At 40.5% G+C, this 17,300-nt stretch overlaps 2 protein-coding genes across 2 annotated transcripts; both read left to right on the top strand.

Annotated features, from left to right (window-relative positions):
* Positions 1-4,638: 4,638 nt before the first annotated feature.
* Positions 4,639-5,790, top strand: LOC148509672 (general transcription factor II-I repeat domain-containing protein 2-like). Its single transcript, XM_088442940.1, has one exon. The coding sequence runs from the start codon at positions 4,639-4,641 to the stop codon at positions 5,788-5,790; it is 1,152 nt and encodes a 383-aa protein (XP_088299066.1).
* A 4,449-nt stretch (positions 5,791-10,239) lies between these two features.
* LOC148509671 (indolethylamine N-methyltransferase-like) lies at positions 10,240-15,354 on the top strand. Its single transcript, XM_088442908.1, has 3 exons — positions 10,240-10,387; positions 14,316-14,523; positions 14,928-15,354. Exons 1-3 carry the CDS (start codon positions 10,240-10,242, stop codon positions 15,352-15,354), a joined length of 783 nt encoding a protein of 260 aa, XP_088299034.1.
* The last annotated feature ends 1,946 nt before the right edge of the window (positions 15,355-17,300 follow it).

The raw sequence follows: 17,300 nt of genomic DNA, 5'->3' as shown, positions 1-17,300 counted from the left end.
CTGTGCTGAAGTGAGGCTCTGGAACAGGGTTGAGCCCTGCAGCGTGACTAGAATCCGGAGCGGGGTTGAGCCCCGCGATGTACTAAAGGTCCGGCGACGATAACTGTAACGCTGCAGTTGACAACTGAAATAAAGGTGAGTTCAATGTCCACATAAGTAGAAGACAACAGGCAAAGTAAATAATGCAGCAGAGAGTGGAACCACAGCAGTGGAGCATAAAATAATAGTTAGGTAATGGTGATGCTGAGCTCTGTAGTGCGGCTGATAACCGGCATCAGGAGTTTAACCGAAACACGGGCAGAGATATAGCAAAGTCCACAGCAATACTGTAATTGCTGATTCTTCTATTTCTGGTCCATCATCAATTTAATAAAAATACAGCAAGTGACAATTTGTAAAACTGGGTCACAGGAACTGCGGATGTGATGTTATATAAATAAAATATAAGAATAGTAATTATTATTATTATTATTATTATTATTATTATTATTATTATAATAATAGAAAAAAGTTCTGTAGTCCATAGTAACCAAACAAACTATGTTTATTTTAAATACAAATATCTAAGATGCAGTGTAGAGAATTAAACAGAAACAAAATATTGATGATTCATATCACATTGTATCATTGTGACATTATCACCTGGTTAGGTCAAGTATTTAATCAGTAATAATTGTCATATGATTTCTGCACATAGTCATACTACCTATGAACATTGAGTTACAGCCTAGGACATTTGCATAAGAGCAATGAGAATTGAGGAATGTTCTTTTAAATTCTCTAAGATTAAGATTTTGCATTCGATACCAATTATATGACACTTTTTATTTCTGAATATTGTAATGAACTATGCTATATAAATCGACTGCTCTAATAAAATAAGCAGCTTTCAGAAATGAAGGCCAGAAATGCATGTCGCTGTTGGTGGCTGACTGATAATCTATATACCAATGACTGCTGAATATTGTAATCCCCTGATATAAAATAATAAGAATATCCATTTATTTTACCTTTGGCATGGTGCACAAGTTATTTCATTTTGAAACATAGGACACTATACCCCCAACATGTCCTGACCACTGGGCATGATGATAATACAAATTTATTACACTCTATACAGACATAGGACACTACAAACCCAAGATGACCTGACCAATATACATGACCATAATACATATATTACACCCTATACAGACATAGGATACTACACCCCCAACATGACCTGACCACTGTACATGATCATAATACACATCTATTACACTCTATCAAGACATACGACACTACAAACCCAAGATGACCTGACTAATATACATGACCATAATACATATATTACACCCTATACAGACATAGGATACTACACCCCCAACATGACCTGACCACTGTACATGATCATAATACACATCTATTAAACTCTATACAGACATAGGACACTACACCCCCAACATGACCTGACCACTGTACATTATCATAATACACATCTATTACACACTGTATAGGCATAGGACACTGCACCCCCAACATTACCTGACCACTGTACATGATCAAAATTCTCATCTATTACAAACTACATTCCCAACATGACCTGACCACTGTACATTACCGTAATACACTTCTATTACACCCTATACAGACATAGGACACTACACCCCCCGTAACATGACCTGACTACTGTACATGATCATAATACACATCTATTGCAAACTACACTCCCAACATGACCTGACCACTGTACATTATCATAATACACATCTATTACACACTGTATAGGCATAGGACACTGCACCCCCAACATTACCTGACCACTGTACATGATCATAATACACTTCTATTACACTGTATACAGACATAGGACACTACACCCCCAACATGACCTGACCACTGTACTTGATCATAATACACATCTATTACAAACTACACTCGAAACATGACCTGACCACTGTACATTACCGTAATACACTTCTATTACACCCTATACAGACATAGGACACTACACCCCCCGTAACATGACCTGACTACTGTACATGATCATAATACACATCTATTAAAAACTACACTCTCAACATGACCTGACCACTGTATATTATCATAATACACATCTATTACACACTGTATAGGCATAGGACACTGCACGCCCAACATTACCTGACCACTGTAAATGATCAAAATACAAATCTATTACACACTGTATACAGACATAGGACACTACACCCCCAACATGAACTGACCACTGTACATGATCATAATACACATCTATTACACACTGTATAGGCATAGGACACTGCACCCCCAACATTACCTGACCACTGTACATGATCATAATTCTCATCTATTACAAACTACATTCCCAACATGACCTGACCACTGTACATTACCGTAATACACTTCTATTACACCCTATACAGACATAGGACACTACACCCCCCGTAACATGACCTGACTACTGTACATGATCATAATACACATCTATTAAAAACTACACTCCCAACATGACCTGACCACTGTACATTATCATAATACAAATCTAATACACACTGTATACAGACATAGGACACTACACCCCCAACATGACCTGACCACTGTACATGATCATAATACACATCTATTACACACTGTATAGGCATAGAACACTGCACACCCAAAATTACTTGACCACTGTACATGACCATAATATAAATCTATTACACTGTATACAGATATAGGACACTACACCCCGACATGATCTGACCACTGTTCATGTCCAAAATACATCTATAACACACTATAGAGACCCGTGATGGCGAACCTATGACACGCGTGTCACTCGTGACACGCCGAGGCACTTTGACTGACACGCCTGTTGGTGTGGGGAAAACCTGTACATTTAGAGGCTGCCTGTGCTCTGCTCCAATCCCTGCTCCCTGCTTGTTGCATGGAGGTGTGGTGTCACCGCTGCCGCGAGATCTTTGCAGCAGAGAACCAGTTTTAACCGCCATAAACTGAGGTTTGTCAGTTTCATTACCGCAGGAACGCTACAGGAGGAAAGGAGATCCATGAGGTTCACAGCCCTGTAAGGTGGCCTTCCAATCCCCACATCCTGCACCTGCAGCCCTGAGACCAGGGAGACGAGTTTCACAGGCCTGTGTGATCACCCCAGCCCAGTCCATCATAAACATCGCAGGAGGACTGCACCACAACAACCAGACACAGTGCTCACGATAAGCTGCATCGGGAGGCTGTCCTGTAAGTGCAATTAATACTAAAATCTGCATTTCTGTCTTTGTGGCTCTCCCTTCTTCTCTCCCACTGTAAAACGCTTGGATGTCTAGTCTGCAGCATTAAGCCCCTCTCCAGCTCCTCTAAGCTTTAATTGCCTCAATAGCACCTCTTGCAGTTCCTGCTTCTCACTATCCTCACAGAGCACCATGCAAACCCTCCAAAAAAAATCTCCAAAACACAAACCAAAAAAAAACCCTTATTTTGGACATCATCTTGACTAGAATTTCTTTCTCCTTGCAGGGTTCTTCTTCTGAGGTCGTGTTTCCCTGTCCTACCATTCTGGAGCCTTCAACTCTCTACTGTTCCACAGCACAGACTTGCTGAGCTCTGCCAAGAGTGCTGGAGGTACGTACGCACGCGCCTGCCTACTGCTAGTTACAGAAGGGAGTACGTAGTGTAGTGCTTTAAATTATTTGTCTGTCAGGAGTCTGTCCAACATCACCGTTACAGAGGTAATAAAGCAGTTAATTTAATAGGTTTTTATTTACCACTGTAACAGTGTTGTTGGACTGACTCCTGGTACAAAATAATATAAGTTAATTTCTTAATTTACCTTGTATATAAAATGCCATGATTTTTATTTATCTATTGTTGCAGCCCTGAGATGGATAATCCAAAACGTAAAAAAGCAAGATTGAATGATAAAGGGAGTGGTAGTAGCAGACCCTTTCAAGATACATGGACAGAGATGTATGGCATTATAGACAGAAAAAACAGATCATTGTGCATACTATGTAATGAGACAGTAGTAAGCAGAACGTGGAACATAAATAGACATTTTGAAACTAATCATCCCCAGCTCTTGGAAGAAAGTCTGGATGAAAGGAAGGAATACATTTCTAGGCAGTTACACCTCTATAATAGCCAATCAAATTCCCTCCTTAAATTTGTAAGAGGCTCTACAAATTTAACATCAGCAAGTTTATGCGTTGCTCACTCCATAGCTCAGCATGGAAAAGCCCTCAATGAAGGAGAATTTATTAAAGAAACTCTTCTAAGATGTGCACCAGTTTTATTTCATGATATGCAAAATAAAGATGCTATAATTAAGCGAATTTCTGAGTTACCAATCAGTAGAAATGTCATCAAAGACAGAATAATGAGATTGAACACAAACATACAGCATCAGTTAAAAGGAGACTTAGATAATTGTAAATATTTTTCGATTTCTCTTGATGAAACTACTGATGTCACATCAAATGCTTGGTTGGCCATTATTGCTAGATATTCAGATGGCCTCACAATGAGAGAAGATTTGATTAAGTTAGAATCAGTGCCAACAAGTACATCCAGGAAATATGTAAGGTTGTCATACAAACATTCCGTGACCTAAGCATTGATATGTGTAAAGTTGTGTCAGTGACGACAGATCGGGCACCAAATATGGTGGGAAAAAGTGTAGGATTTGTGAAGTTGTTTATGGAAGCTATTGGACATCCACTTGTTCCTTTTCATTGTGTTATCCATCAGGAGGTGTTGTGTGCCAAAGCAGGATTCACAGAATTAAATGATTTAATGTCAGTTGTAACAAAAATAGTGAATTTCATAGCTGCTCGACCCCTTCACAAGCGAGAATTTTCTGCACTGTTACAGGAAGTTGATTCAACCTTCAGTGGACTGCTGATGTTCAATAATGTGAGGTGGCTAAGCCGAGGAAAAGTACTTGAGCGATTTGTGGAGTGCTTTTCAGAAATTAAGCTTTTTCTTGAGAATAAGGATCTTGCAAACTTTCCTCAGCTCAATGATCATAAGTGGGTTTACTCATTGATGTTTTTCACAGATCTCTCTGTTCATATGAATGAGCTCAACTTAAAATTACAAGGTTTTGGCAAAAGTATTGATGTTATGTTTGGATACATAAAAGCCTTTCAAAGTAAACTTAAAATCTTTAAGCGAGATATAGAAAGTAAAACGTATAAGTATTTTCCACAAGTAAAAAAGTATTTTGAGAATGCCAGCACAACTGTACAAAATGAAATAGAGCCCATGCACATGAAGTACCATGATATTGAGAACTCATTATTTGACCAGTTCAGTGAAAGATTTAATCAATTTAGAAGCCTTGAACAGACCATTAAAATAATTAAGTATCCAGATGTAGTAGTCAACAGTACTTTAGAATTAAATAGTTTCAAATGGATGAAAATTGATGATTTGGAGATGCAACTTGCTGAATTTCAAGACAGCATCTGGATTCAAGTGTTTGTCGATTTGAGGTCCAAATTTGAGAATTTGGAAAGAAATCGTTTGGAGAATGAAGAAGACTGCCACTACGAACAGGAAATTTGGAGCGCTTGGAACAGATTACCAGACACTTTTAGTGCCTTGAAAAATCTAGGAATGGCTTTGTTCACAATTTTTCCCTCAACATACTTTTGTGAGACCTTATTCTCAGCATTAAATAATATTAAAACAAATAAAAGAAGCAGACTGACAGATGAAGTTAGTAGTGCTTGTTTTGCCCTGAAGTGCACAAAATACAACCCTGCAATTGAAGATTTAGCAAATGCAAATCAGCAACAGAAAAGTCACTAAGGTAAATCATTATTTGTTTTTTGCTTTTTGAACTAATAAATATAATAAATATATTAAAAATATAACTCTTTCTTTATTAGGGCTGCAAATATCACCAAATTATTGATATTTCTTGAAGTGACACACGACCCGAGGAAGGCTACACTTTTTCCCGATTTTCGACACACCAAGCTGAAAAGGTTAGTCATCACTGATATAGACATAGGAGTCTACACACCTGACATGACCCGACCACTGTAAATGATCATAATACACATCTATACACTCTCTACAGACAAAGGACACTACACCTCAACATGACCTGACCACTGTACATGTCCATAATACATCTATTACACACTATACAGACATAGGACTCTACACTCCTAACATGACCTGACCACTTTACATGATCAGAATGCATATCTATTACAAACTATACAGACATAGGATGCTACACCCCCAACATGTCCTGATCACTGTACATAATCTTAATACACATCTATTAACCTGTATACAGACATAGGACACTATACCACCAACATGACCTGCCCACTGTACTTGACCATAATACAATTCTATCCTATACAGACATAATACACTAAACCCCCAACATTAACAGACCACTGAAAATGATCTTAATACAATTCTATTATACTGTTAAAAGACATAGCACACTACACCCCCAACATGACCTGACCACTGTACATGACCATAATACAATTCTAATACACCCAATACAGACATACTGTAGGACACTATATCCCCAACATGACCTGACCACTGTACATGATCACAATACACATCTATTACACTCTATACAGACATATGCCACTACACCCCCAACATGACCTGACCACTGTACATGATCATAATTCACATCTCTTACACACTATACAGACATAGAACACTACCCCCAACAGTACTTGATGACTGGCCATGATAATAATACACTTATATTACACTTTGTACAGACATAGGACTCTACACCCCCAACATGTCCTGACCAGTGTACATGACCCTAATATAATTCTATTACACCATATACAGACATAGGAAACTATTCCCCGAACATGACTGGACATGATCATAATACACATCTATAACACCCTATACAGACATAGTACACTACACCCCCACCATGACCTGACCACTACACATGACCATAATACACATCTATTACACTCTATACAGACATTGGACACTACACCCCCAACATGACCTAACCACTGTACATGACCATAATACACATCTATTACACTCTATACAGACATGGAACACTACACCCCCAACATGACTTGACCACTGTAAATGATCATAATATACTTCTTTTACACTCTATACAGACATAGGATACCACACCCCTAACATTACTTGACCACTGGCCATGATCATACACTTATATTACACTTTATACAGACATAGGACTCTACACCACCAACATGTCCTGACCAGTGTACATGTCCATAATATAATTCTATTACACTATATACAGACATGGAACACTACACCCCCAACATGACCTGATCACTGTACATGATCATAATACACATCATTACACCATATACAGACATAGGACACTACACCCCCAACATGACCTGATCACTGTACATGATCATTATACCCTTCTATTACACTATATACAGACATACAGTAGGACTCTACACCCTCAACATGTCCTGACCAGTGTACATGACCATAATATAATTCTATAACACAATATACAGACATAGGACACTATTCCCCGAACATTAACTGACCACTGGATATGATCATATTACACTTCTATTACAACTTATACATAAATAGGACACTGCATCATCAACATGACCTGACCACTGGACACAACCATAATACAATTCTATTACAACTTATACAGAAATAGGACACTACACCATCAACATGACCTGACCACTGGACACAACCATAATACAATTCTATTACACACTATACAAACATAGGACACTACATCCCTAACATGTCCTGACCAGTGGCCATGATGATAATACTCATCTATTACATCCTATACAGACATAGGACACTACATCTTCAACATGACCTGACTACTGAACATGATGATAATACACATCTATTACATCCTATACAGACAGAGGACACTACACCCCCAACATGACCTGACCCCTGGATACGTCAATAATAAACTTCTATTGCACACTATACAGACATAGGACACTACACACCCAACATGACCTGACCACTGGCCATGATGATAATACACTTCTTTTACACTGTATAGAGACATAGGACTCTACACCACCAACATGAACTGATCACTGGTTATGACAATTATCAGTTTTTACACTCTTTTATGACAAAAGATACTTTATTTCCCATCATAACCTAATATTCATAATTTTATTTTAATACAATCTCTTCTTTTTGGGAAGTTTCATGCAAATAGCATGGAAATCACTTTCCACAGTGAGGCCATACTCATAAAGTTCTACTTATTAGTATGAAGTATTGAGATAACCTTGATGTCATTTGATCAACAATATCATTGATCCTTATTTACATGATGTTGTAAATTACAGTTACTTATGTCAACTTGTTTCATTGCAGGAGTTGGTAGATGTCAGTAACGTGCATGATGGACAAAATTTAATCCAGCAGAGTTATGAATTTCCTCCATTTGGAGGGCAACAGCGCCTGACAAATTTATGATAATATGGTGGCTGTTTATGGTGATGAAAGTCAATCATATGACACTGTGAGGTGGAAAAGAAAGTTTCATTTTGGACACATGTCCCTCTCAGATGAGCTTCGACCCAGGAGACCCTCAGTCATGGATGATCTTGACACAGTGAAGAAAGTGGAGGCTCTTGTCCTCGATGACAGACAACTAACCATTGAAGTGAACATGAAAGAAGTTGGTCTTAGTTATGGAAGTGTGTGGAAGATTATGAATGAGCAAGTGCATGTGTCTAAAGTGTCATCATGATGAGTTACCTGCTTGCAAATCCCATTTAACAAGCATATTCGATGTGCACTCTTGCAGCAGATGTTGGAGAGGGATGATAAGAATTTCTTTGCACGCCTCATGACTATGGATGAAAGCTGGGTCTACCTGTACGATCCAGAGACCAAAGAAATGAGCAAGGAGTGGAAGCACTCCTCCTCCCATCTCCCTAAAAGAACAAGGTGCAGAAATCTACAGGGAAGGTCATGCTGTCCATGTTTTGGGACTGTCATAGTGTAATCCATAACTTATGACCTTCCGAAGGGTCAGACCATCACCAGCGCTTACTACTGCACCCTTCTGCAGAAACTGTGAGATGCTGCGAAATAAATTTTCCAAAAATAATTACACTTGTTCTCCCTTTACCTTTATGGCAGGAAACATCCTGGTCAGATCAGAACACATTGCCGTATCTGGAACAAAGAAACAATTTCTGAATACTGTAATTGTTGATTCTTCTATTTCTGGTCCATCATCAATTTAATAAAATAGAGCAAGTGGCACTTCATAAAACTGGGTCATAGGAACTGCAGACGGGATGTTATATAAACAAAATATAATAATAATAATAATAATAATAATAATAATAATAATAATAATAATAATAATCGAAAAAAGTGCTGTAGTCCATAGTAACCAAACACACTATGTTTATTTTAAAGACACATATTTAAGATGGAGTGTTCAGGATTAAACAGAAACAAAATATTCATGATTCATATCACATTATATCATTGTGACATTATCACCTGGTTAGGTCAAATATTTAATCATTAATAATTGTCATATGATTTCTGCACATAGTGATACATTTATAGTCAGCTGTGTATGAGAACATTCTAATGAGAGTAAATAGCTATAGGATTCTGCTGTATATAAAGAGACTGGCCATACATATGCTTATGTGATAAGATGGTTATTTAATATATTTATTATAATAAATATAAAGTCTGTGCAGATATTTCTCTCTCTCTTTGAATATTACTAAAAGGTTACAGATACAGGTCACTGGAACTGCGGATGTGAAGTTATATAAATTAAATATAATAATAATAATAATAATAATAATAATAATAATAATAATAATAATAATACAAAAAATGTGCTATAGCCTATAGTAACCAAACAGATTATGTTTATTTTTTTAAATTTAAAGACAAATATCTATTTTGTATTCACCAGCTTACTAAGATGGGGTGTACAGGGTTTAATCAGAAACAGAAACAAAATATTTATTATTCATATCACATTGTAGCATTGTGACATTGTCACCTATTTAGGTCACATATTTAATGATGATCATTAATAATTGTCATATGATTTTTGCACATAGTGATACATTTATGGTCAGCTGTGTATGAGAACATTCTAATTAGAGTAAATAAGTATTTGCTCCTGCTGCATATAAAGAGAACAGCCATACATATTACTATAAGGCTACAGATACAGATCAGAGACTCATCCCGTCCTGTGTGATAGAAGAGAAGAGAATGGAAGCCAGACCCAATATGAAGCTTTACCATGTGCATGGGATGGATTCCAGGGACTTCCTTCATTGTTATTTTCATTCAGAAACTGCATTCAGAGATGAGTTTATGGTGTTTCTTATGGAGAAGCTGCACAGTGCATTAGTAACAGGTGTGTATTTGGGATGAATTGTTGCTTTAGCTAATATGGTTACTTTGAATAGCAGAAAAATATAAATTAGAGACTTATAGTGTACAGGCAGGTGTGTAGTGTAGGTAGAGCCAGCGGAGCTCTTGCTCCGAGCTCTGCCTCCGGCTGAGGGCACTATGTATGTCCAATAGGCTGTTTTTTAATTTTTTAAACATTTTAAATATAGACAGTCATGATTGCTCAGTGCTCTGGTCCCAAATGGAACTGCAGCTGGGCTGAAAAAGCAAAGGCACTGTGTGTGGAATCACGGAAGCACACACTAAAGCAATGGACCGACACTGCATCACTGGAGGAGTCCAATAACCAGCATGTGTGTGTGTGTCAGAAGGGGGGAAAGCGACAGCATTGCTACCAGGGCATTATTGATCCCTCCATGGGTGTATAGATCCATAGAGTCAGTGCACAGGTCCATGTTACTGAAATGTACACTGTCCGTAGACTCACGCCCAAGGTTAAAGTGTGCAGGAACAGGGTGGAACTGAGTTCCGTCAGCTCTAATAGTAGGTGGAACTAGTTCACCACCACCAAGTCCCTGCACAGAAGTCCAACAGACAGAGAGCCTAGGGAGGCTCGATTTCTTCAGAGGTCCCTTATTTCAGGGAAACCAGCATATAGGTAAGGAAAGAATCAACTGAAGGTAATACATAAGGGTTGCAAAAAAACATTGGGCATCCACTTGACAGGCTAGTTTGTGGGGACCCCATAAAAAACTCAAACATCAAAATAACACTGATGAAATAGTGCCTATGCAGCCCCCAGCCTGTCACTTTACTGTTTCCTATACACAACAGTGTGTGTGTGTAAAGAACAGTTTTCACACTTGTTTTGGCCTTTTCAGACTAGCATGGTGGTGGAGGGGGGGGGGAGTAGGCGGCGGGAAAGATTAGTTCCACCATCTCTCCAGGAACACTTTAAGCCCTGTTCACACCCCAATTCCTCAGCTTTAAAATATTTTTATTTTCAAATAGAGCCTGTAGTAGCTTCTGTCTGACAGAACCATTGTGGTATCTGATGGCCTCTCTCCCTTGCATCACCAGGTTCCACCATCTCACCTGTCCCAGATACCCCACCATAAGCATGCACAGGCTCAGAAAAAAGGCATGTAACCAAATCCACACACCAGGGTCATAGGCCCCCCTGGAACATACACTATCTGCCCAAACCCCACCCTAGCAACATACACTACCAACACTACCCTATGGTGCCAGTGACATACACTACCCACACTACCCTATGGTACCAGTGACATACACTACCTACCGTATGGTACCAGTGACATACACTACCCACCCTACCCTATGGTACTAGTGACATACACTACCCACACTACTCTATGGTACCAGTGACATACACTACCCACCTTACCCTATGGTACCAGTGACATACACTACCCACCCTACCCTATGGTACCAGTGACATACACTACCTACCCTACCCTATGGTACCAGTGACATACACTACCCACCCTAACCAATGGTACCAGTGACATACACTACCCATCTTAACCTATGGTACCAGTGACATACACTGCCCACCCTACTCTTGGGTACCAGTGACAAATGCTACCTACCCTACCCTATGGTACCAGTGACATACACTTCCCACCCTACCCTATGGTACCAGTGACATACACTGCCCACCCTACCCTATGGTACCAGTGACATACACTACCCACCCAACCCTATGGTACCAGTGACATACACTACAATCCCTGTACCTCTGGCCCCAGCAACATATCCTATGTGTCTTATACCCCAGCTCCAGGGAAATACACTATACACCTGACCCCTTAGTCTTCAAGACATACAGTAACCCCCTGTTCCAGGAATGTACACTACCTACCCTATCTCCTGGCCCCTTAGACATACAGTAATCCCCTGGCCCAGGAATGTACACTACCTACCCTATCTCCTGGCCCCTTAGACAAACAGTAATTCTACCCCCAGACCTCTGTAATACATTACTTTCCCTACTCCCGGTTTCTGGAGCATACACTACCCACCCTAGTGGCCCCACGGACATAAACAACCTGCCCTACCCCCGGCCACAGGGACATAATCTATCCATTCTACCTCCTCTGAACCAGGGACATACACTACTCGCACTACCCCCCTGGACCCAGGGACATACAAAATCAACTCTACCCATAGGAAAATGCAGGGTGGTTTCCATCTGCCTGGAAACCCCCCTCCCCAGCCAACACCATGACCACAATTGAAATAGTAATATAATAGAATGTTACTAGTTCTGCAAATTGTTCTCAGTATCACAAATGAAATAATTAGCACCACCTGTGGATCTTTTAAAATGTGTCATCTAGGCTGCCTGTCTGGCACTGTGCTGCAGTCGGAGCTTGCATAACTGTGTCTGATCACTGTGGCCAAGCTAGAGGCGGGCTGTGGAGGGACTGGAGGCAGAGTCGTCAGTGGTGACTGATGGCTCCGAGCTCCGAAAAGGCTTATGGTAGGAGCTGCTGCGGCTGGGCATGCGCAGCAGCTCCACCTTCGGCCATTTTTATTTACTTTTACTAAGCTTCTGCAAATACGCAGAAGCTCTACATCTGCACTGATCAGAGCTAAGCTCCAATCGCGGCAGCGGGACGGGAGATCGGAGACCAAGGGAAGGGTGAACCACTGAAAGGCAGACTGGGTGGATGCCGACCACCAAAGGGACCGGGCCCAGTGAGAACCGGCCCACATTTCTCTATTGCAGGATGGTGGGTGCCTTAGTATGTGCCTCTCCAGGCATTGAAGTTCCACACTACTCCTCTGTGTACAGGGATAACATGGTTCCTCTGCTCTGTGTAATGGGAACAGGTGACACTTTCCCTGCTCACAAAGAAATGTCAGCTACAGATCTCACTACCACCTGTGGGGCTATGTCTCTCAGGTGGAAGAGCACTAAAACACCAAAACGTTATACACACAGCATAGAAATGGCTGCAGACTCAGGAATCATTCAAATATCTTCCTGTAACTGAATCACAGACCATAGAGGAATAATATCTAATATTTCGGGTGTATAGATATATAACATATGTCACACAGGGCCTGATTCAGCAAGGGACGCAAGTGAGAGATCGGACGGACCAACCCCTGTGAGTATATGCTAATCGATGCATACGCACAGCATATGCAGCACAAGGATGCAGACGCCCAGCAATGCATAGTGCCGCCCATCTCCCTAAACTCAATGCTCAATCAGTATTCAGGAGGATAGCACAAACATAGGTAACATCGAGAACCATCGGAGGAAGACCTGACCAGGCGCAGGATTTTGGCCACTTCCTGCGTGCATCAAGCCATCTGCCTGCATATGCCGCCGCACTGCCTTAATTATGCACGCCCCTATAATGGCGTCCCAATGCGCAGGCGCACCTATGTTCGCCAAACCATCCCCCATCACCACCCACAAACGGTACTTCCTGTCCAGTCATTATCGGAAGGGTCTGCATACACACTGCATAAGCCATGAGAACTTTTACTCGGTCGCAATGACAGATTAGCTCACGTGGAATTTGTGACGCATATGAAAGCACTGAGATGCATTATTTGCTGGCTCCATGCGATCTCTCACTTGCGTCTCTTGCTGAATCAGGCACACAGATGCTACTTTTTTTTATATTTGCTTATATGCCAAAACAGTGTCTCATGTATACCATGTGCCCATTACAGTCACACAGCTGTGGGAAATGCATTAACTCTCAGATTGCCAGTTATTTAGTTGATTGGCACAGATGAAGGCACCTAGGATTATGCCAGGAAACATACACCATGAAATCTGTATCAGTATGTGACCAATGCTGGGACTCACATTATCTATCTTTGCCTCTAACTCACTGTAACTGTATAGTATGTTACATTTCTTCTAATCTGAATCTTCCCTGCAGGTCGTATTAAAGGAGAAACTTTGATTGACATCAGTGTTGGATCCATCGTTCATCATCTATTTGTTATGAATGAATTTTTTAAAGAGATCACTATACTAAAATTGAGAGAGTCCTGTATTATGGAACTCAACAAATGGGTGAACACCCGCACTGGGGCTTTTGATTGGACTCATGCATCTAAGATTGCTACCGAGCTGGGAGGCATCAGGTAAAATGTGATTCTAAACATAGAACATAAAGGATGAGTCAATTTTAAACAATAATAACAAAACTTTAACTCCACAACTTAAAGAATAACTATTTTAGTATTGAATGGGAACAGAGCGTAATAATAGTGAATATTTCCTAGTTGGATGCCAGTATATCTCCCAATTCAGCAGTTCCAATCATGCAAGTACTTTAGTGTCAAGTGATGAAAAAATTTAATCGGATGCCTTACACATAAAGAGCACTTAGAGAGTTACAAGTAAAGTGTTTATGCTCTTTGAGATGATTGTATTATTTTTATTTTTTTTTGTGACCGAGGTATAAAGAAACTGAAGTGAAACATACAGTTCTGCACTGTCCCTTGAACCTGCTGTATTATCTAATGTAATTGTGTCATTAATTTAGTGTGGAAGAACAATACAAGGAAGAAAAGTTGAAAGAAACCATTAAACACATTGTGAAATTTGACTTCAGCAAAGAAAACCTCACGGATCCGGTGGTGTTACCACAAGCCGACTGTCTACTCACTGTGTGGTTGCTGGGTGTGGTTAGTGAGGACCAACAAGATTACATCAGAAAACTGAGGAAGATGTCAAAGTTGCTTAAACCTGGGGGACACTTAATTGCAATTGGGAACTTAAATAGAACATCTTACACTGCTGGTAATGATAGGCTACATGTATTAAACTATAATGATACTTTTGTAAGAAAGACCCTCACCGATGAAGGATTTGTAATTGGTTCCTGTGAGTTACTTGATACAAAAGTTGAGAGTGATCTCATAGATTATAAGCAAGTGATGGTCCTTACTGCTGTCAAAGGGAATGCTTAGGATGTCTGAGTAGTGGCCATTGGCTGGATTAATGATTGATTCAAAAGCTTCTTAATAACTACTGATCTAGCTTAGTTATTTGTACCTTCTAGAGCCGTCAGCCATTTACTAAATCTTACATACTGTACAGTTCTTATCATGTCACATAGATGAAGTTTATATAAAAAATAATTTTCTGTAAATGTTAATCATGTTTCTAATAAACCAAAATAATAAAATAAATTGCTAAAATGGTTTTTGTGTTTTTCATTTAAAGCAAGGAGTTGGGGCATATAATGGGGAGAGATGCTTTTTAAACTAAACTAACCTAAACTCCTAAAGGGCCTGTGACCGGGTTAGAGTCTCTCTGGTCTATACAATAGTTTGAATGGACTAGTCTGGTGATACAAGTTTAAGGCAGGACTGTTAGTCAATTCCAGGATTATGGCAGAAAAATTACCTGTTTCTGGAAAAAAAGTGCCAGTACTTAGGGCCTCATTCAGAGATGGACACAAGCCTATGGTAAGCGGTCTGCAAATGTGCAGAAGGGGTCCTTCCATCTTACGCACTGACCCTCCCAAGCTGCAGAATAAATTACATGCTGCGGTATTTGGGGGGAGGCACAGGGGAGTTCCCGGACAGCATTCCCGGAAACAGGTGTGCGTCGCCCTCATTTTCCGGGAGGGTTGAGGCCATCGGTGGATATAGATTTCCTGGCCTCACAGATGCCAGGACATGGTCTTCAGCTTACTGTAGCCTGAAGATTGTGATGGTCGTGATGATTGCGATGGTGATTCCAGGCTGTGACCTTGGTCTCAGTGTTGGGATCACAGATACAGCAAGGAAGTGTGTTTTTCCTAAATATACTTTCCTCTACATTTGCATTTGAGATGGATGAAATTGCACAGTCTCTTGTGTGCTGCTCTGTAATTCCATCTATCTCTGAATCTGGCCCATAGTACCATTAAGAGCCCTCAGAAAATAACACTAATGAGAAATATCATGAGTTATACTTAGTTGGACCAGTGACAAAGATCATCAAAATTTATATCTGATGTTGTTAAATTTATATACAAACAAGGATTCGTCACTCGCTATTCCAGATGAGGCAGACCAGGGTGCACAACCAAGCAAACGCATAAACAGTCATGCAGAAGGGGATGGCACTCCAGGATAAGTAACAATGAGGAAAAAACTGCAGAGACTTGCAATGTTTCGGTTTTATTACAAAACCTCATCATGCATATAGACTGAGAACAAAAAATATCTTAAATACCTATGAGAATTCCCAGTAATCTGCTTTCAGCTGCTGGCTGATGGCCCAGCACCCCGCAGTGTCACGGGCATGGAGGCACTTTACTGTGATGTCATGTTCTTGGGACACAGCCTCACCCAGCCCTGTAACCTGACAATCCCATACGCCACCAGCACGTTGACATGACAGAATGTTACATTGTGCAGATTCCAGGGTTGATTCAATCCTCCCATGGCCCCACTCAATGCTCTTTCTCTCCAGCCCACATTGATAGTAAGGTAACTGGACAGAAAATTGTGCACATCTGTAGGTCTGGGACTGGCTGGAGGCTGGGTGACCAGCACAGACTGGCAACTGTGCTGAGGGAGGATGTGAGTGGTGCCCAAACCAGTTTGGAATCCGCCACTAGTATTGGAGTGGTGTATTGAACCAACATGGTACCCGGGGTCCTCACAAACTGTGGGGGTTTGGACCAAGGTTTGATGCAGTTTTCAAGTGGCTGTGGCAATTGGTCACAACTAGGGATGAGCACTCCAGATTCCACTCTGAACATCGGGGATCCGAGTCCACCCAAACACTGTTCGGGTTTTCCCGTCTGACTCAGATCACACTGCAATGCCAAATGTCATCTTCATGATGTCGGATTCTTGTGAGACTTAGTTCTATATAAGGGACCGGGACTCGGTGCCATTTGTCTTTAAGCATGCACACT

Source organism: Taudactylus pleione, unplaced genomic scaffold, assembly GCF_031769625.1.
Source record: "Taudactylus pleione unplaced genomic scaffold, aTauple2 ptg000318l, whole genome shotgun sequence".
Classification (NCBI taxonomy): domain Eukaryota; kingdom Metazoa; phylum Chordata; class Amphibia; order Anura; family Myobatrachidae; genus Taudactylus; species Taudactylus pleione.
This window is presented reverse-complemented; position numbering and strand designations above follow the sequence as displayed.